This window comes from Bidens hawaiensis, unplaced genomic scaffold (assembly GCF_021521415.1).
Source record: "Bidens hawaiensis isolate Kalapana, Puna unplaced genomic scaffold, B.hawaiensis_p1.1 tig00034688_1, whole genome shotgun sequence".
NCBI lineage: Eukaryota > Viridiplantae > Streptophyta > Magnoliopsida > Asterales > Asteraceae > Bidens > Bidens hawaiensis.
In genome coordinates, this window is record NW_027496020.1 from 26086 (window position 1) to 46831 (window position 20746).

At 43.1% G+C, this 20746-nt stretch overlaps 1 protein-coding gene across 1 annotated transcript; it reads left to right on the top strand.

Moving 5' to 3' along the window:
* The first annotated feature begins 5315 nt into the window (after window positions 1-5315).
* On the top strand, window positions 5316-20660 carry LOC143586533 (7-hydroxymethyl chlorophyll a reductase, chloroplastic-like). Its single transcript, XM_077068062.1, has 18 exons — window positions 5316-5400; window positions 17928-18027; window positions 18113-18197; window positions 18312-18423; window positions 18494-18578; window positions 18665-18785; window positions 18859-18910; window positions 18985-19047; window positions 19155-19252; window positions 19336-19371; window positions 19443-19504; window positions 19581-19608; window positions 19687-19766; window positions 19848-19917; window positions 19984-20041; window positions 20118-20182; window positions 20253-20347; window positions 20423-20660. Exons 1-18 carry the CDS (start codon window positions 5316-5318, stop codon window positions 20511-20513), a joined length of 1386 nt encoding a protein of 461 aa, XP_076924177.1. The 3' UTR covers window positions 20514-20660.
* Window positions 20661-20746: the final 86 nt, after the last annotated feature.

Genomic DNA, 20746 nt, shown 5'->3' on the forward strand with positions numbered 1-20746 from the left:
TATCAGTACTTGTCTTTTAATATTTTTTCCTCATTTACTTAAAAAGAACCCGAAACATATCACTGATACCACTGAAGCAAAGCTAAGTCGACAGTTTGTTTATTTGGGTCTAACGGGTACTTGACAAAAATGAGAAGGGCTCAAACAGGTTGTGCATTCAAATTCATGAACATCTTAGATTGGTATATTATTATGGTATCTACATTAATCGTTCATATATATCTTTTTTAAAAAAAAATAGACAACAGAAGTGTTTTGTCTTTTAGTTATAGTGGGACAAAATAATAATTAGTAGATAGATGTATAAAAGAAAAAGTAGATTTGAAGAGGTCAAATTTTCACTATTTAGTAATGTGGTAGTTTTTAAATATAGTGGAGGGGAGGGCCAAAGTTAACAGATATGAACATAACACACACACACGAGTCACAGATGACAAATGACAAAACATTGAGTTGATTGGCGTACGGATTAAAAGATGACAAAATTCATGGTTGAGCTTAACCAAAACAGAATATTCTCTGAGGGTATGCTTATCTTTCTTTTGCATGCCTTATTTATTTTCTGTTTATTCATTATCAAAATTAACTTGGATAGTTAAAAAAACTGTGTGGGTGCACGCCTTGCACATCACTCCATCACCGATTCTTAACCTTCATTGCCCTTAGACCATCACCAACGCACGCTTTAGGAAGCGCCATTAGCTTAGGTGGAGCAAACCTTATTAGGGGTGATTTTGGAGTTACATGCGTTTGGAAATGATATCCTTGGAATGTATTGCTATATACAAAAGTTGGCGTGGCCTAAAATCCTGAATGAGACATTAGTGACTTGTACATCATATGCTTTAGTAATTTGTACATGACATTTATTTTTCATTTCCAGTTATTTTAAATGTGTAGTTGAGTAAAACAAAAAGAATATGTAACGTTATTATTTCATGAATGGTACTTCTAAAAAAGTTTAATGCAAAAGTTAATTTAAAAAAAAAAGTTAGTTTTTCAAACTAAAAACTCAATGGGCAAATGTGCTCAGACGATTCCTAATGCCGGTTATAGGGGTATGCATGAATCGGTTTACGCCTCAAAATGAACCAACAATGCGACCTGTTTTGCGTTGGAACTATAGCTAACGATATGTTTTTTTCTTCATATTCTATTAAAGTAAATGTTATATAACAATTATTTTGCATTAGCTTTGTGATAGAAATAAAAAAAAAAAACAGGCTAACAGCAAACATGAAAAGTTTGTCTTTATTGTTTAATTTTTTTTTTGAAGGCGACAACATTATCTCTCCCAAATTGTCATAACACTTTTCATACATTGTTACCGAAGTTTGAATCTCCCTTACAGTGGTGCTACCTACCATATTTCATTTAGAGCGTGTACATAAGCCGTGATTCGAACCTAGGACCCCTCTTGCAGAAGAACGAAATCCTCATGACCACCCCACCAAAGTGGTGATTGCCTTTCAATAGTTTTCACCACTTTTATGTTATCCCTTTGACATACTATTATTCCTATATATAGCCCATCACCTCCTTCCATTAGTACAACTCGATCTCCTCATTATTCATATGTAATCAATCTCCTTAGAATATTAAAAAATCAAAACTCCAAATGAAAAAATGGCAAATATTTTTGCTTCTCTTGTTGGTTTCATACATAGTTTTCATGCACCACCCAGCTGAATACCTATCCATCCATGGTATCACATACCAAATTCGTGTTGTTAACGGTTTCAGCAACAACTCATCTCTCCCTCTTGTCATCTGGTGTGCCTCAAGAGATGGTGATATAGGCGGCCGAGCTCTTCAAGAAGGGGACGACTAAGCTTGGGACACCAGCCTAAGTATCTGGAGCCCCAGCCCGGCTTACTCGTGCACCATGAAATGGGCCGCAACTAGGAAAAAGTTTGAAGCTTTTGATAGACCAAGGTGTGGAAGTCTTAGGAAATGTTCATGGTTGGTTAAGGAAGACGGGTTCTATTTCAGCAACGACGAGTTTAACTGGGTTAAGGATTTTTCATGGCCATAGTACCTACGTTAATGTCAGTCAGTTTTCTACGAAAACAAGATTTTGTTATGGGTGTAGTTATTTTGCGGTATGTTTAGAGTTAAACTAGCTAGTACGTTATAATAAATAAAAGTGTGGTACTAAGTATCCTGATCAGTGATTTGATATAATTAAAGTTATTACTGTTGATGAAATAGTAGTAATCCTGAAAGAAAGAATTAAATCATTAATGTCATTGTCTGGTGTGAGTGGCTCATGATAAAAAAGCTAGCCAGGTTTGTTGATAGTGAATGTTTGATGGTGTTTCTTCATGTGCTACATAGTAGAGCCATAGAATATTTTCATCATATTTTTACACTAATTATCAACCTAAAGAAGGAATATAACCATTAAACCGAACAAAAACTAAAAATAGACATAAAAACGTTGAACCATCCACGCACGTTAATTCCTTAAATTTAGACCAAAACGTAAAACATAGAAAAAAAATTACTAAGTCGAAACGGTAAATAACATAACATAGGCTACAAAGCTTAAGAAAAGTAACATGTTGCGATTGTCTCTCAAGAAAGTTTTAACAATATCGTTTCGTGATAGTGTATGGTATGAAGTAATGAAACATGAAATGATTTATTTTATTTTCTTGTTCATTCCATTATCAGACATGTCACCCCTTAATCTTCTTTTTAATTTAAGTTTACTTGAACCCATAATAATAATATTAAATGTGCTTTAGAAACAAGAAAACTTATTGTCATTTGGTGGATTTCAAGCACCAAGTCTCCTTTATACAACCCATTTAGTGATTATTTATTAATATCTTCCCCTTTTAATATTAACAAACAAGACAATTTAAAATATCAAGTGGGATAAAAAAAAGACTACGTTAAAAAATGAGAGAGATCTTTTATCATATCATTAATATTAGCTAGCTAGCTATAACAATTAAGAAGAATCTGTGACAAATGATTCTTAGTAATCAAATATATGATTTTTATAAGTGGGTGAAGTTAGAACAAAAAGAGAGTGTTTTCTGGTGTAATATTTTAGGAGGACATGCATGTCTCGTATTAACATGAAATGAAATCAAAATATATTGAATCAACCAAGCAATCTTAAAAAAACGTTTGTTTAGATATGAAGCCGTAAAGTTTGTAAACCATGATATAATTACAATACACTTAAAAAGGTTTGGAGTGGGAATGAATATAAAATTGTAAATGCAAAGCACTTTAACAAGTTGGCCAACATATTGATAAACTATTTAATTATTAGATATGATCCAAGTACCATCACCTAATTCCTTTTTTGATCTTGAAATCATATCATATATACTAATAATAATACACAATATGGTGTTTGTTACCTTTTCATTCCCACTTGTTTCTATCACCACATATCGAAAATCCATTTGCAAGCTTTTTATAAGTGTGTGTTTGTTGTCTTGTTGCTTGAATTTTGTATTTTGATGGGGACATGGAGACACATATGGCAAATATCTCATCTAAATCTTAATGAACAATCTTTTCATCTCATTCTTAATGGGCTTTAATCAATCTAGATAATGGGGTAATCATTTGGTTTCACAAGAAACACACAATCATGAAATTCAAGATTATCAGACATATAAGATAATGTTTTCATCGAGAGATACTATCTTATTGCAATCAAGTAACACATCTGTTGTAATACTTTATCTTAATATTTTATGCAAATCCTATTTGGTCGTGGTCAAGAGAGTTGTTGAGTTCCTAAGTAATATCTAACTTCTAATATCACTCACTAACACATTTTGAAAACAATGATTGCGGATGAGAGAAGGGATTTTACGGTTAACTAAGTGTGCTTGGTTGATATAAGTGGCCGCATTTTACATTTATAACTTATTCACACACAAAGTTTACTTTATAAATTACAACTATTATTATTAATAAATTTAATAAAAAGTCATTGCTTGATAGATTCAAGAAAGTTTACCTGATAGACTTGTCTTTTGTGTGGTGTATGTGTATATGATGAATGGGCTCGTCAACTAGACCAGGGTCAAGTTTTGAGTGGGACAACAACCAACAAGCATAATATCTAGTAAAATCGTGAATATTGGTAATTCTAGTCACGCATATCTAGTAAAATCGTGTCTCATACCTGGCCCAATAACAATCGGTCATTTTTAGGTAATTACATGTCAGGTATCGACCAACTAAGTAAAATCACATAACATATTAACATTTTATAATTTAAAAAAAATTATACTCAATTTAAAAGAAATAAAATGCTTATTTTTATGGTGTAATTAATTTTTTTTTAAATTATTAGTATGTGAAAAGGTTATGGTCATTAAAAAGTCGTATGAGTAGTTGGTTTTGAATAACAAGTAATGTGTAACTATTTTAAAAATAACAAAAGTTGATTAAAGATTTTTTTTTTTTTGGGGGGGGGGGGGGGGAGGGGGGGAGGATTATGTAAGAGTGTGAGTGAAAAGTCATGAATACCCCTTGAAATTTAAAATATTTATGCAACTAAGTTTCTATCTAATTAAAGAGCTAATCAATAAGGTAGAAAAATTATCTACTAACGAAAACCTAGAGGCTATTGCCGCAAAGATCATTAAGGATATCTTCGGAAGTTAAACTTCAAAAGCTAGAACTAAACACACTAAAATCTTTAATGAAAAAGGAAGATTTCAAAAATATTCTTTTCCTATAGGAAATCCGTCATTAAGAAGTTCCAAATGTCCAAATGCTTTAAAATGACATTTTGGTACAAAAGAACAATAAACAATTCCTCGAGAATTGTAAATATCCCGACAAAAATAGTCTACATCCACATGATAACATTTAAGAGCCATATGACGTGAGTTCCTTGATATTTAAAATATTTATGCAACTAAGTTTCTACCTTAAGCAACAACAAAAGTTGTACTTGTTTCTTTTGATTTGGTTTGTATAAATAAATATATATCTAAGGATTATTATTTAAGTTTAAGTTGAGTTGAAAGTATATATAAAAAATGCATGGTATAATAATCAAAGTTTTTCAGCCAATCATGGGGCCTGGGATTTAAGAAGTTATTAGTAAGGTAATAAGAGTCGGGGTGAGGCAGTAACGATTGAAAGAGTAAGTTAGTATTATAATAAGTGACACTTATTACTTAATTACTATAAGTCTAGTCTATTGCTGGTAGTACAAGCAGCATTAGCAGAGATACGATACGACGTCGTGTAGGGTGAAGAATATATATATATATTATGTGGCGGAAAATGAATGAATGAATTAATAATAGTTTGTTTAGTTGGGTGCCATGGGTGCCTTGTTCCAATCATCATCCGTTCTTCTTAATCTTAATGTTGTTTCTGCTTCTTCTTCTTCTTCTTCTTCATCTAAAGGTTCTGCTGCTGTTATTCTTCTTCTTCTTGCTGTTGGTGTTTGAAGAAACACTAAGTGAACCCTGGACAGATTATAGATAATCTGGGGGTTAAGTAATGTTTCCCACGGATGAGATCTAGCTGAGAAGGTTGTTCTTCAGGAGACCTGCAAAACAGACACCGTAAGCTCGTCACTGAGAAGGGGGGGTTCCTCCTTGTGACCACCCTCCGGCGTGAGAATCAGACTAGATTGCTCTGAATATAAGAGTATATTAAGAGATTGCTAGATAAGATTGAGATATCAGATGATGATCCTTACCATTCCAAGGTGTTGGAGTATTTATAGCCGAAGGTAGGTTTCCAAGCAGGTACAGCCGGCTGAATAGTATTCCTGTTCTACCAACAGTGGATCACGCACAAGCCATACTGGTTGGTGGATAGGTTACGGCCAACAGTAATAAGGTCGGCTGTATACTGTTCCTTTTACTGCCGGCTGCGCACTGTTCCACCAACTGTAGGCTGCGCACGTCCCATCGTAAGGGTTGGTGAGTAGGCAGCGGCTAATAGTGACGAACAGTACTAGAGGGTGCTCCTCCTCGTATTGTTGTCGGTGAGCTGTTACCCTGTGATTAGTTCATGGGCTGCTCTGGTCAAACTGTCTGTTCCGCCCATACCTTAGTAGGTATAGTACGGAAGACCTTCCAGAAGCATACGGACTGGCTCATTTAGGCGGGAGTGTTCCCGCCTTGCTCATTCCTTCATGTGACTACTGAACGAATGCCTTGTGCGTGTAGCCTTGCTGTTAGTGCGGGTAGCCTTCCCTGATGGCTTGTATCCGCAGCTGCGGGAACAGGCGGGGTACTTCACCATTGGGAGGCTTTCCCTGCGGGTACAGCTGGCGTACTGCGCGTAAGGTTCTTTGAGCATGGTGTCCTGCTGGAGCAGTTGGTTATTGCGCAGACGTCCCTGTTCAAGGTGAGTCTTGCGGGTCCAACTGGACTCTGCTGGGACCTACCTCTTCAAGTCCCCCCAGTCCAATGTTCTTCTCATGAATGTTTAATGAAGTGAGGTGAACTTTTGGACTTAGCAAGGGGTTTTGAAAAGGGTATAGTTTTTCGGTTTTCCGTGGTGATTCATCCCGCGGTTTTCCTGATGTCACGCAGAAATTCCCGACTTTTCTGCTTGATCTTTGGGTGTGAAGCGGGTAGGTTTGTAACCTCCTCGCGCGTTAGGAGCGTTGAGTCCCAATTGTGTGGATTCTCCATGGGGTTTTGGTGGTTTTCGATATAGTGATCATTTATGCTGAAACCACCAATTCCATCTTGGAGTTTCAAACAATATAGCTCTCGACGTTCCAATCGTGCGGGAATGTTATTCACGTTTCCGCAAGCATGGCCCAGAAGATCCTTCTTGGTTTGAATTCCCTGCAGAGTGCTAAGTACGTGAAGGGTTTTGCCTTGACACTGTACCCGCACTCGTCTTACGGTTACTTTACTTCCAAGGTATTCTTAGCTTCAATTCCCTGCGGGTGCTAGGTATGTGAAGGGTTTTGCCTTGACACTGTACCCGCATCCGTCTGACGGTTACTTGGTTGCCAAGTTATTCCTGGCTTCAATTTCCTGCGGGTGCTAGGTATGTGAAGGGTTTTGCCTTAACACTGTACCCGCGTCCGTCTTACGGTTACTTGGTTGCCAAGTTATTCCTGGCTTCAATTCCCTGCGGGTGCTAGGTATGTGAAGGGTTTTGCCTTAACACTGTACCCGCGTCCGTCTTACGGTTACTTGGTTGCCAAGGTAAGGGGTATTTTCCCGCTCACTTGAATCTTTTTGAATTTTGAAATTCGAAGAGTTGGTGAAAGGATAAGAACAGTCCAAACCTCAAACGTCGTGCGACGGTTTCTTCTGACTTTGTCAGGACGTGCAGGAAGTTATGGTGACGTGACAGTACATGGTCATTCCAGTCGCTTTTTCAGGCGCGTGGTCGCTTTTTTTCGGGCGCGTGGCCTCGAAATTAATGGTATGCGTCCTGTCAACAGCTGTTGCCAGCTTGCTTTTTGCCACGTGTCATAGTTTCATTGCACCTTTGTTTTCTCTCTCTTCCGCATTAATTTCATCGCATTAATTGCGATTAGTATATAAAGGGGGAGAGGGTTATTTGTAATTCACACTTTCACTCTTCTTCATCTTTTTTGCGATTTCCGGCGAATACTTATCCTTTTCAGGCAAGCATTCTCCCGAAATCGTTTTCTTCCTTTACAAGATGTCTCGTGATATCGATTCTACAGCTGACGACAGGAGTACTGCTGGTGAGTGACAGTGTGCTCTTCCTGGCGATCTGTACCGGTATGTTGTCAGGAAGTTCATGCTCGAGTCTCTCGAGCCTGAGTTTCCTGAACCCCATCAGACCGTGTACGATGCCCCCCGAGGCAAGATCGGGGTTTATGCAGCATTCTTTGTCTATGGGAATCTTAGGTTCCCACTGACAATGTTTGTTTACCGTGTCCTCGAGAGGCATGGTGTTCATTTGACCGAGTTGCACCCCATGGCGATCGCCAAGATTCGCCATTTTGAGTGGGTGTGCCGGATACTGGGCGTTGAGCCCTATGTTGACCGCCTGATGACCTTCTACACTTGGAGGTGCATCCAGGGGTGGTAAACGTTGACGACCCGGATTAAGGGTTTAAAGATCTGTGCGACCGAGCGCAGTCTTCGCGCGTGGAAGAGGGAGTTTTTCTTCATATCCGCCCGCGCCATCCCCATTGCTATGAAATTCAAGAATGGGCAGGCACTTCCCAGCCTTCACGCCTCCAGCTACCAGGAGGCGGAATGGTTTGCCAAGATATCTCGGGTCCAATCTCCGGTTTACCGGTTTGCGGAGTCCGGGATGGTGATGCTGGGGATGAGCCGGGTGTGGAAGGAGGCTGATGCGCGCAAGATTCCAATCGTCCTCGAATACGGTTCGAACTCTGTTCCTTACGGTATGCCTTTCTCCCTTTTGTTGATTTTGAATTTCTTCTAACTTTTTTCCTGTTTTATTTCAGAGGGGAACGACCTGCAGTCGCTCCTGAACCCGCGGGAGGCTGACGGTCCCGCACGGATGGGTACTCGCGCTCTAGATGAGAACGAGTTGCCCATCCTCGAACAAACCGCGGATCGGTTCGTGGAGGTCTATCCGCTAGGCCATGACATCCTCAGCGCCCGTCGGCCAGGTAAGGCGCTCTTCGACCCTCGACCCCTCAATGTTGAAACCTCTGCTGGAATTCCTCTAATCGTATGTTCTGATGAGGAATCCGCAGATGGTCCTCCGTTGGTGCGGAAGAAGAAGGCTGCCGGCGGGAAGGGGAAAGAGAAGGCCTCCACTGCCGATCCAGCGCCTCGGTCTGATTCGGAGACCGAGAGCGAAGAGGTGGCGGGGAATCCCGGTGGCGATAAGACCACTGCTCCGGAGGTTGCAACTGTCATTTCCGGAGAGCCAAAGAAGACGATGGTTACCGGCGCAAAGAGGCCGGCTCCATCGGGTCCGTCCCCGCCTCTCCGTACCTTTAGGCTCAAGAAAACCCGTAAGTACAACTTTCCTTTAGCTTTTATCTTCATAGCTTAATCCTTAGTCTTTTAACACTTTTCTTCTTTTACGCAGGCGTGGATGTTGGCGCATTCCAGGGTGAAGGGCCGAGTATTACCTCTTCGCCAATGACGGTAGGCTTGGTCAGCCTACCTGAGGCGTCGACCCAGGCGCCTGCGCCTGCTTCCGCTGGATCAGTTGCTCACTCCTTTGAGCCGACTGTTCCAGCCGAGATGACGTCACCGCCGGCTGTGAGTGCGATTTTTACAGCATCCTTCACAGAGCCGGCGGTTACGATTGCTGCGGATTCTGCGGCAGCGACCACGGCGGCTGCAAGCATGCCCCCACCATCGGCAACGACGGCCGGTCCATCAGGTACGCGTGGGGCTTCTCGCATCTCTCCGCCACCTTCCCATCTGCCTGACCTCTTGGATGGATTTCCATTGGGTTCAGGTGATGGGTTCGGCGGCTATCGGCCTGTAATTGACCCTACAGGTGCGTAGGGTTTTTCTGGCCCATTTTATACATATATATTTTATCATCTTTTCCTAACTGCTTTTTGTTTTTTGCAGTGTCGGATTCCAATGAAGTGTATGTTCCACGATGGAACATCCGCCGAGGAACAACCCTTCGTACCCCTGTGGAGTGCGTGGAATGGGCTCGCCACGCTGCTCCCCATGGTGCGTTGGGGGAAGCCATGGCTAGCTACCAGGAGGGTAGGCTAACCAACGAGCTTCGGGTTCTCCAGGCCCGGATGCAGCCGCGCGTCGAGCTGCTTTGTCGTGAAAACGACAAGTTAAAAGCAGCTCGCGCCAAGGAAGTATCTCAAGCGCGGGCTCTTCGGGAGGAGAACCAAAAGCTGTCCGCAGCTGCTGCGGAGAAGGAGAAGGCCTTCAAGGCCCTCGAGGTTGAGGTTCAAGCGCGACTCGAGGCCCGCTCCAAGGCTGCCCAAGCTGTTAACGAACAGCTTCGGCTGGCTAAGGAGACTGCGAGGAACGCAACCGAGAGGGCTACCAAGGCTGAAGCCGTTGCTGAGCCTTTACGCGTGGAGAATGAGGAGCTCAAGGCCAAATTAGAGGCTCTCCAACGTGCTCATGATGCCTTGGCGATGGAAGATGCCAAGAAGCTCCAGGAGATCTTGGACCAGAGGGGCGTGCTTGACCATACCGAGCGGAAGCTTAAGGGCGTCGAAGAGGCTGCCGCAAAGGAAGTGCTACTTGCCAACCTTAACAAAAGCGAAGCCGAACGTGCCTTAACCCAAGCTCAAGCCGCCCTTCAAGAAGCTCTGGTTGCCAAGGAATGGCTTCTTCGAGAAGCGTTGTCTCAGGTAAGTCTATCTTCATGTCTTCACGCTTTTCTTTGTAAATAGGGTGTTGACACTTGTATATTTTCTTTAGGTTGTGCATCGGGTCTTCTCAGAGACATCTTACGACGATGCTATGAGCGCAGCCCTCAACGCTTCTCACGAGGATGGGGAACGGGTCGGCTTCTTGCTTGGTCTAGGGTTTGTTGAGAAAGGCGTCCCGCCATCCAACTTCCCTTTGTACAATGTAGATACTGAAGCCATATATGACCAAGCAGTAAATCAATACGCCGCCTTCCCGCATCCGGTGGTGGAGAAGGTGAATGAAATTGCTGCTGCTGATGATGGGCTACCTATCCTTAAGGCTTTCCTTGAACAGCCACGCTCTACTGACGGCGCTGGTCCAAGTGGAAGTGGCCCTGAAGCCTGATCCTGAAGATCCCTTCCCGCTGCTAGGATAGATTTAGTTTGTATAGATTTACTTTCTTGTAGGCGGGTAGTTACCCGGCCATTCTTGTAACGAATATTTATGAAATGTAAATCTTTGTGCGGCTAAGACCGCTTGATTCATTGGATTCCTTGCTTTATAAACGTTATGACACATACTTTAGTTTAAATTAGCAATTTTCCAAGTGTTTAGAATAAGTTAACCTTTGAACGTGGTAGATAGGTGTGAAGTTTTGCTTCCTCTTCCGTGATTGTGCGGGTAGGACCGTCACTTGCACGTAGTAGGATGGCTAAACTTTACCATCTGACCTGCGTGTAGGTTTTCCTCATCTTTGAGGATAAGTTAACCTTTGAACGTGGTAGATAATAGGTGTGAAGTTTTGCTTCCTCTTTCGTGATTGTGCGGGTATGACCGTCACTTGCACTTAGTAGGATGGCTAAACTTTACCCATATCTGACCTGCGTGTAGGTTTTCCTTATCCTTTAGGATAACCTTTGAACGTGGTAGATGATAGGTTGAAGTTTTGCTTCCTTGTTCGTGATTGTGCGGGTAAGACCGTCACTTGCACTTACAAGGATGGCTAAACTTTACTTACATCTGACCTGCGTGTAGGTTTCCCTTATTTTTAACGTTGTGTTTATGCGGGTTTTGCCGCCTTCCACACGTAACGACTTACTTCTTCCCTCATTTATGCGGTGAATACCGGCACCAGTGGGAAGTTCATAAGTATAAAGGTAAACACATTATGAGAGGAGAATCATTTCCATTAGAAGTGGCTCTAGGCCTTTTCTTTACAAGTTTTGGAATTGATCTACATATAACATTTGCGTAATTGAGCTCCATTCCATGTTCTTGGGATGGGAGTGCCATCGAGCCTTTCGAGCCTGTATGCGCCCTTTCCCAGGACTTCTTTGATAATGTATGGCCCTTCCCAGACCGGGGCCAGCTTTCCCGGGCGCTCTTGGTTTGAAGCCTCGTTGTTACGCAGTATGTAGTCTCCTATATTGAAGTTGCAGAGTTTTACCCGCGTGTTGTAGTATTTTTGCATTTGTCGTTTGTAGTTCTCTTCACGCACTGCGGCTAAGTCTCTGCGTTCCTCGGTTAGCATAAGATCCAACCGTCTTTCCGCATCATTGTCTTCTGGCTGAATCAAGACCCTTGGTGAGGGTAGACCAATTTCGACCGGGACCATGGCTTCAGTGCCATAGGTGAGGCTGAACGGGGTTTCTCCCGTACTGGCCTTCTTCAGCGTTCTGTTTGCCCAAAGGACGTGCGGAAGCTCGTCTACCCAGCCGGATCTGTGTTCCAATAGTCTCTTCTTGATGCCTTCGACGATGCTCTTATTTGCTCTTTCCACCTCACCATTACCTTGCGGGTGTGCCACTGAGGTAAAGGTGTGGGTGATTTGAAGCTCTTTCAGCCACTGTTGTAGCTTCTTGTCAGCAAAGTTGGTGCCGTTATCGCTCACCAAATTCTGTGGAAGTCCAAAACGACAAATAATAAATTCCCAAATAAATTTTTTGATATGTTTCGCGGTTGTTTGGGCTAAAGGTTTTGCTTCTATCCACTTGGTGAAGTAGTCGATGGCTACCACTAGGAACTGAACATTTCCTGCTGCCGTAGGAAATGGGCCTGTCACGTCGATGGCCCACTTCTGAAATGGCCATGAAGAAGTGACTGGAACAAGTTCGTTCTTCGGGCGGTGCGTGTTGGGTGCGTAAAGCTGGCAAGATCTGCATTTTCTGATGTATGCCTGTGCATCCGTATGCATCCCCGGCCAAAAGTATCCCGCGTTGTTTAGCTTGGCTACAACAGCGCGGGGTCCTACGTGTACTCCACAGATGCCTTCGTGTACTTCCCTTAGGAGGTAGTCAGCATCTTGGTTGTCCACGCATCTTAAGAGTGGGCCAAGAAAGTTACGTCTGTAAAGGATGTCATTGACGAGTTGATAATTCAGTGCTTTACAGCGTAGTTTTCTTGCCTGCGTTTTTGACTCTGGTAGTGTTCCTGCTGCAAGGTAATTTATTATAGGTGTCATCCACGTTTCTGTACCGGTTTGGATGACACAAATTTCCTTGTGCGGGACTGATGGTGCTTCGAGGAGTTCAATGCGGATGTCCTTTCCCAAGTGGGTGAAGGCTAGTGATGCAAGCTTGCTTAACGCATCCGCAGATTTGTTTTCGCTGCGCTTGACGTGTATGACTTTACAATCATTAAAATCACGCATAAGGGTTTTTGCCTGGGCGAGGTACAGGGCCATTGTGTCGTTCACAGCCGTGTACGTCCCATTTATTTGGTTGGCCACCAGCATGGAATCCACGTGGGCTTCCAAGTTTTTCACTCCCATCTTACGCGCAATTCTCAATCCGGCCAAGAATGCTTCATATTCGGCTTCGTTATTCGTACTTGGAAAATCCAACCGAATAGCGTAAGTATATTCTTGGCCTGCTGGGTTGGTTAATTTTAACCCTGCGCCTGAACCCTCGTTACTGGTTGCTCCATCAGTGTAGAGTCGCCAGACATCATTGATGTCCTGTGCTGGGGAGGGTTGAGCCTCCCCCTGGCACTCTTTCTCCCGCGAAGCGGGGACTTCTGCAATAAAATCGGCCAGGACCTGGCCTTTTATGGCTGGTCTTGGCTTGTATTTAATTGCATATTCTCCCAATTCAATTGCCCATTTGGCTAGACGTCCCGATAATTCGGGTTTGCCTAGAACGTTTGAGAGTTTGAAGTTGGTGAGAATGGTGATTGGGTGGCCCTGGAAATATCGTCTTAACCTGCGTGAAGCGTGTATAATTGCTAAGACTAATTTTTTGAGGGTAGAGTACCGGGTTTCTACGTCTGTTAGGACACGGCTAACATAGTAGATTGGCATCTGGATGCCTTTTCGTTCTACTAACAGGACTGCCCCGGTTGCTCTATCTGTTGCGGAAAGGTATAGGATTAACTCCTCTCCCGTTTGTGGTGCTGTAAGTGTTGGGAGTTCGATCAGTCGTGACCGAATCTCCTGAAAAGCTGCTTCCGCTTCTGGTGTCCAGCGGAAGTGCGTTTTCTTTAAGCAGTTTCTCAATGTTGACACGAAAGGAAACGACTTATCCGCATGGTTTGCCAAAAAGCGATTAAGTGCGACTAGTCGTCCATTCAGTGTCTGAGCCTGTTTGATGGTGGTAGGTGATTCCATTTTAACAATGGCTTCGACCTTTTCAGGGTTCGCTCTGAAGCCATCTTTAGTAACAATGACTCCCAAGAACTTCCCTTCTTCCATCCCAAATGAACACTTGCTCGGGTTGAGCTTCATGTTTATCTTTCTGAGCGTGTTGAAAGTTTCTTCAATGTCTTTCAACATCGCTTCTGGCTCGGGGCTTTTGATGACCAAATCATCCATATAAACTTCCAAGTTTCTCCCGATTTGGGCATGAAACTCTTTGTCCATCAGTCGTTGGTACGTGGACCCTGCATTCTTAAGTCCGAATGGCATCATTTTATAACAAAATGTACCATCGGGCGTCCGAAATGCGGTTTTGTCCTGGTCATCTACGGCCATGTGGATTTGATGGTACCCCTTATATGCATCCAAGAAGCATTTAAGGCGAAATGGTGCCAACGAATCCACCTTAAGATCAATTTCTGGTAACGGATAACAATCTTTGGGGCATGCTTTGTTCAAATCTTTGAAATCTATGCACATGCGCCATTGTTTGTCATTCTTCGGTACCATTACGGGATTTGCAACCCATGTTTGATATCTACTAACGCGTACGATGCCTGCGTCAAGGAGTTCCTTGACTTGGGTTCTACACGCGTTAGTTTGTTCAGGCCCCATTACTCTGCGCTTTTGTACGACTGGCGTAACAGCCGGATCGCACTTGAGCTTATGCTCCGCCTTACTTCGGGGTACACCAGTCATGTCAGCTGGTGCCCACGCAAAGATGTCAGCGTTTTTCTGCAGTAAGCGTTTGAGTAAGGTGCGGGTGGGATCAACGATTGTTGGTCCAATGGTAACGGCCTGGTCGGGGTATTTGCCATTGAAGGGCCATTTTTCCGGTTCGGTGATGGTTGGTTTAGCCATTTTCGGTTTGGGTTTAGATGAGACAGATGCGATGCATACCTGGGGAATGCCAGTGATCATTGCTACACCCTCAGCTGTTGGCCATCCCATCATGCCGTGGACTGAAGATACCACGGCGTTGAATCTTGCCATCCCGTCTCTTCCGAATAGGATGTCGTACGTGTGGTGTGGCTTTTTCATCACGACAAAATCCACGTCTTCTGTGCGTGAATGATTCCCATCGGTAAGAGTAACGGGGAAAGATAGGATACCCAGGGGGGTTTCTGTACTGCCGTCAAACCCTTCCATTGAAGCGTAGACCGTTTCCAAGCGTTCTTTGTCTTCATCATCCAGCTTGTCAAAGAACTGCCTGTACATCACTGTCGACGAAGCGCCGTTGTCAGCAAGAGTGCGGGAAGTGATGTAATGCCCCAGCTGGCTTTTGATGACGATGGGGCCTTCTTTGCTGGGGCCTCCTGGCACTCGCGGGAAGCGCACCTCAGCTTCCTTCCACGCGCATGGTTCTGTCACTCGTCTTTTTCTTCCTCTGACCTTGCCATGAACCATGTTGATGCTGATGTCGACGGGCTTTCGTCCGTTACCTCTGTACCGGTTGTCATTCCTTCCTCCCTTCTTGATTGATGCCACGAGATGTGCAAGTCTTCCATCCTTGACAAATGTCTCAACAATATCCTTCAAGGATGTGCACTCTTCAGTACCATGACCCTTTGTCCCGTGGAAATCACAGGATTTGCTTTGATCCGCATTAGGTTTCTGCCGGATCAATGGGGCTTTTGGCCATGGCAATTTTTCCGTGGCAAATATCTCCGTGACGCTCTTGGTGAGTGGCGTCCACCGGTGTTTTCGGTTTGAAGGGTGTGTGTTGTCCCTTCCGCCAACAAGAGGGCGAGAGCTGGATGAGGTGTCAAAGTTTACCCTTGACTGCCAAATACCTAGCCGCCTCTTTTTGTTTTGCCGGGCGGTCCTAACGTTGTTCTTCCTTGTCCTCTGCGTGTAGAGGTGTGTACTCTGGTGAAGATCTCTTCCCAGCTGCTTCTCCGTCTCGGCAAAGCGCTTGGCTGCCGTCATGATGGCATCCCATGTGGATGGCATGCCGTCCTTACCCGTCAATGTGCGGATAAGCTCTGGGTACTCGGCGCCCTGGATGAAAGCGGCGCGAACAAGATCTTCACTTATGTTGCCCAGACTCAGCTTCTTGGAGTTGAAGCGGGTGATGAAGTCTAGTAAAGATTCATCCTCTTCTCTAACGCAGTTGAGGATCGTCCACTGCTCTTCAGTATACTTCCTCTGCTGGCTGAACTTGTTCTGAAAGTCCGCCCAGTCATATATGTGGTGGACCGGTAAACGATCGAACCATGCCCTGGCTGCTCCGACCAGAGTCATCTGGAACATGTAACACCACGTGGGTTCCGTCCAGTTACTGACGGTAGCCCCCGCAATGAACCTGTTCAAATGGTCGTCTGGGTCGGATAGACCATCATAAGTGCCAATGTTGGACATTTGTTTGGCACTTCTCGGGGCGATTGCTTCCGCAATGTCCCTTGCAAATTTTGACTTTCCTGCATTCGTAGCAGTTGGTCTAAAGGTTTTGGAGAAGTCACGCGGGTTTCTCTCCGCATTTGTTGGTTTAAAGGCTTCCCCAAAATTCCTTTTTGGCTGGGAGTCCGTTTCCTTACGCTTCCCTTTCGCCTTATGGCGAGGGTTTGCGTCGGTATCGGACTCCTCTCTCTCGTCGTCTGAGTACTCGCCCTCGCTGTTCATAATGAGGTGCTGGCGAGTACTGCCGAATTCGTCTGCCTGTTGAACTGAACGCAAGCGTTCGTCCAATTCAGCTTGGAACTCTTTCTGACGTGCTTCGGCCCACGCCTTCACTTGATATAGTGTTTGGCGAGGGACCCTCGTTCGTTTTTCCAGCTGGGTATCGGTGAACCCCAGTGGAATATTTACTGCACTTGCCCCGGCTTGGGTAGTCGGGGTAGTGTTCGTAAGGATTGTATAACCGCCGGTGTTCCCCCCAGTTGCTGGGGTTGTTACCGGGGTTTCTTGGTCGGTTACTGGCCTTTGGACCGGAGTAACGTTAACCATTTCTTCAGAAAATTTGAAAAAACTAAATTAGTTCTAGCTTTTATGCACGGATGGCGCCAATGAAGAAACACTAAGTGAACCCTGGACAGATTATAGATAATATGGGGGTTAAGTAATGTTTCCCACGGATGAGATCTAGCTGAGAAGGTTGTTCTTCAGGAGACCTGCAAAACAGACACCGTAAGCTCGTCACTGAGAAGGGGGGGTTCCTCCTTGTGACCACCCTCCGGCGTGAGAATCAGACTAGATTGCTCTGAATATAAGAGTATATTAAGAGATTGCTAGATAAGATTGAGATATCAGATGATGATCCTTACCATTCCAAGGTGTTGGAGTATTTATAGCCGAAGGTAGGTTTCCAAGCAGGTACAGCCGGCTGAATAGTATTCCTGTTCTACCAACAGTGGATCACGCACAAGCCATACTGGTTGGTGGATAGGTTACGGCCAACAGTAATAAGGTCGGCTGTATACTGTTCCTTTTACTGCCGGCTGCGCACTGTTCCACCAACTGTAGGCTGCGCACGTCCCATCGTAAGGGTTGGTGAGTAGGCAGCGGCTAATAGTGACGAACAGTACTAGAGGGTGCTCCTCCTCGTATTGTTGTCGGTGAGCTGTCACCCTGTGATTAGTTCATGGGCTGCTCTGGTCAAACTGTCTGTTCCGCCCATACCTTAGTAGGTATAGTACGGAAGACCTTCCAGAAGCATACGGACTGGCTCATTTAGGCTGGAGTGTTCCCGCCTTGCTCATTCCTTCATGTGACTACTGAACGAATGCCTTGTGCGTGTAGCTTTGCTGTTAGTGCGGGTAGCCTTCCCTGATGGCTTGTATCCGCAGCTGCGGGAACAGGCGGGGTACTTCACCATTGGGAGGCTTTCCCTGCGGGTACAGCTGGCGTACTGCGCGTAAGGTTCTTTGAGCATGGTGTCCTGCTGGAGCAGTTGGTTATTGCGCAGACGTCCCTGTTCAAGGTGAGTCTTGCGGGTCCAACTGGACTCTGCTGGGACCTACCTCTTCGGTGTTTAACCTAATTAATTAACTAATTCATATTATTATTATTATTATTATAATAATCAATAGATGCAAATGTTGTGAAGAAGAAGCAATTGAGAGAGGATTGGCGGCAGCGCTCCAAAGCAATACCTCCTGGAGCCACCTATCCAGCTAAAGACCACTGCAGGCAGGCAACTCACTCACACACTTTCTAATATTAATTATTATTATTATTATTAAGTGTGTTAGTTAAGTAAGTGTTGTGATTGCAGTAAGTGTGGTCTGTGTGATAGTTACTACATTGCTCATGCCAACAATGCCTGTGCTTTCTTAGGAGACGGAATGTCCAGGATTCAAGTCACTCATTCACTCACTCACTCACTGTATTATTATTATTATTATTATTATTATTATTATTATTATTTAACAATCCATCAATCAATCCTATCCATCTCATGTTCATGTTCTCAGGGTCTAGAACAAGTGGTTCATGGTAGAGGCCGAAACCCTGATTCTTTAGATGAAACATACTTCGGGGTCTACGAGGACCTTCTCTATGCTCGCAAGATTAACCCTCTTCAAGGTACCATTACTAACAAAACAAAACAAAACTTACTTTCATTTTCTGAAATCTTCTTGTTCTATTTGTTTAGGAGCTCAATGGACTGGGATTGTCACAACTATTGCTATTGAAATGTTAAAATCAGGCATGGTTGAAGCCGTTGTTTGTGTTCAAAGGTACCCTCCAATCAATCGACCCTATTACTATTACTATACATATGCTTCCTTTTTAATTATTATTATTATTGTTTTACGCTTTGCAGTGATCCAGATGATCGACTCTCCCCTAGACCTGTTTTGGCCAGGACCCCCGAGGAAGTTTTAGCAGCCAAAGGTGTTAAGCCCACATTGTCTCCTAACCTTAATACACTTGCTTTAGTTGAGGTACATACTTACCTAATTAACATCAATCATCATCCTAGGTTTTCCATTTTTACAACACTGACTGCTAAAACAGGCTGCAGGTGTAAAACGCCTACTCTTCTGTGGCGTCGGATGCCAAGTACAAGGTATGCCATCTATTACTATTATTAGTTTCATTTCTTCATTGTTATAATGCAGACTAGTTTCTTCATATATGCAGCACTAAGATCAGTTGAGCAGTATTTGAACTTGGACAAACTCTATGTCTTAGGGACTAATTGTGGTAACCTTCTATTTAGTACTCATTGTTACATGGATTGGTGATATAATATCAGTTGCTTTCCATTTGCGTTTAATTTAAAAGCGACTCCTAAATTTTGGGCTTCATAGTGGACAACGGAACACGAGACGGGTTAGATAAGTTTCTAAAAGCTGCTAGCAAAGACCCAGAAACAGTTGTTCACTATGAGTTTATGCAAGATTACAAGGTATTTGAAACTGGACAAATATTCTTGCTTTCTTTCTTGTATTATATTATGGACTTATGGTTATGTTGTTTCATGTTTAATAGGTCCATTTGAAGCATCTGGATGGTCATATAGAAGAGGTAAATCTTGTCATGTGTTAGTGTCATTAACATTTTGCTGTCATGACACCGTTAAATTGAAGTAAACACAGGTTCCATATTTCTCTCTGCCAGCAAATGATTTAGTTGACGTTATAGCGCCATCCTGCTACAGGTAATTGTTGTACAAATTTCTTGAGCTCTTAAACAGAGTAAAGATCTGATGTATCTTTTATGTTTGTTGGCTGCAGCTGTTTTGACTACACAAACGAGTTGGCTGTAAGTTAATTTCTTTTTTTTTTCTTTTCTTTTCCCAAGTGGGCATGGATGTTGTAGTTGAGATTTGATTTTGTTCAGGATTTGGTGGTGGGATACATGGGGGTTCCCAAATATTCTGGAGTGAGCATGACACAACATCCACAATATGTGACAGTGAGGTGAGTTAAAGAACCTTTTTATAAATAATGTTGTACCCGTGTTGTCATGTTTAATTTTTTTTTTCTCTTTTTAATGACTAGAAATGAACGCGGGAGAGAAATGTTGAATTTGGTGAAAAGTCTATTAGAGATCACGCCTACAATATCTGGAGTATAGCTCTAATCTCTTTCTTGTTTTTATATCATATTTTGATAACCGGAGAGTTATTTACTTCAGGGAGAGAGGCGTCCTTTTGTTATGGAAACTGTCAAGGCAGATGATAATGCTAAGCTTGGTATCTCTCCTTTTTCTTTTCTTTTTTTTTTCTCTTATTGTTATAAATTTGTAAATATTTGTTTGTATATTTTCAGGAAAGGGCCCTGCTCAGCCTGCTCCAAAGTTGATCGGCAACATTATTGCGTTTATACTAAATCTAGTAAGAGTTGTTATTATACATTGACAGTAATAATAAGAATTATACTAAGTTTGGTTTCGTTTCCTATCAGATTGGGCCAAAAGGTCTGGAATTTGCGCGCTATTCATTGGATTACCATACCATCAGAAACTATCTATATGTGAATCGCACATGGGGAAAAGAAAGGTATTCTTTTATTTACTGTCTTAAAACTTAGTAAATGAAATTCGTAACATGTTACGTTTGATTTAATAATAACAGAGCTGACAGACACATGCCATCATATGCGAAGAAACTTGTGTCATTGTATAATGACAACGGTGAGATTGATCGGATCCTTTCGAACAAATGATTGAGTCTCCATGTAATCCTAGCCTCTTAGTTAAAACAAACAAATATAGTTGGCCTCTTCTTTCTCTTAATAGTTAGTTATTATAAAAGAAATCCATTGTATGTATGTTGTCCAAAAGTAGCAATTAATTAAGTGTGCTAAACTTTCCTTTCTTTTGTACAAAATACATCTCCCGTTACATACCCTACACATATCTAACCCTAACATTACACTAAAGGCAACAAGTAGTAACC

Bases quoted from the DNA above. Each gene is read 5' to 3' on its own strand.
- LOC143586533 (XM_077068062.1), top strand. From the start codon at position 5,316: ATGGGTGCCTTGTTCCAATCATCATCCGTTCTTCTTAATCTTAATGTT. The intron at 19,505-19,580 runs GTAATTGTTGTA...TGTTGGCTGCAG, and splicing joins ATAGCGCCATCCTGCTACAG to CTGTTTTGACTACACAAACG. The intron at 19,609-19,686 runs GTAAGTTAATTT...GATTTTGTTCAG, and splicing joins ACTACACAAACGAGTTGGCT to GATTTGGTGGTGGGATACAT.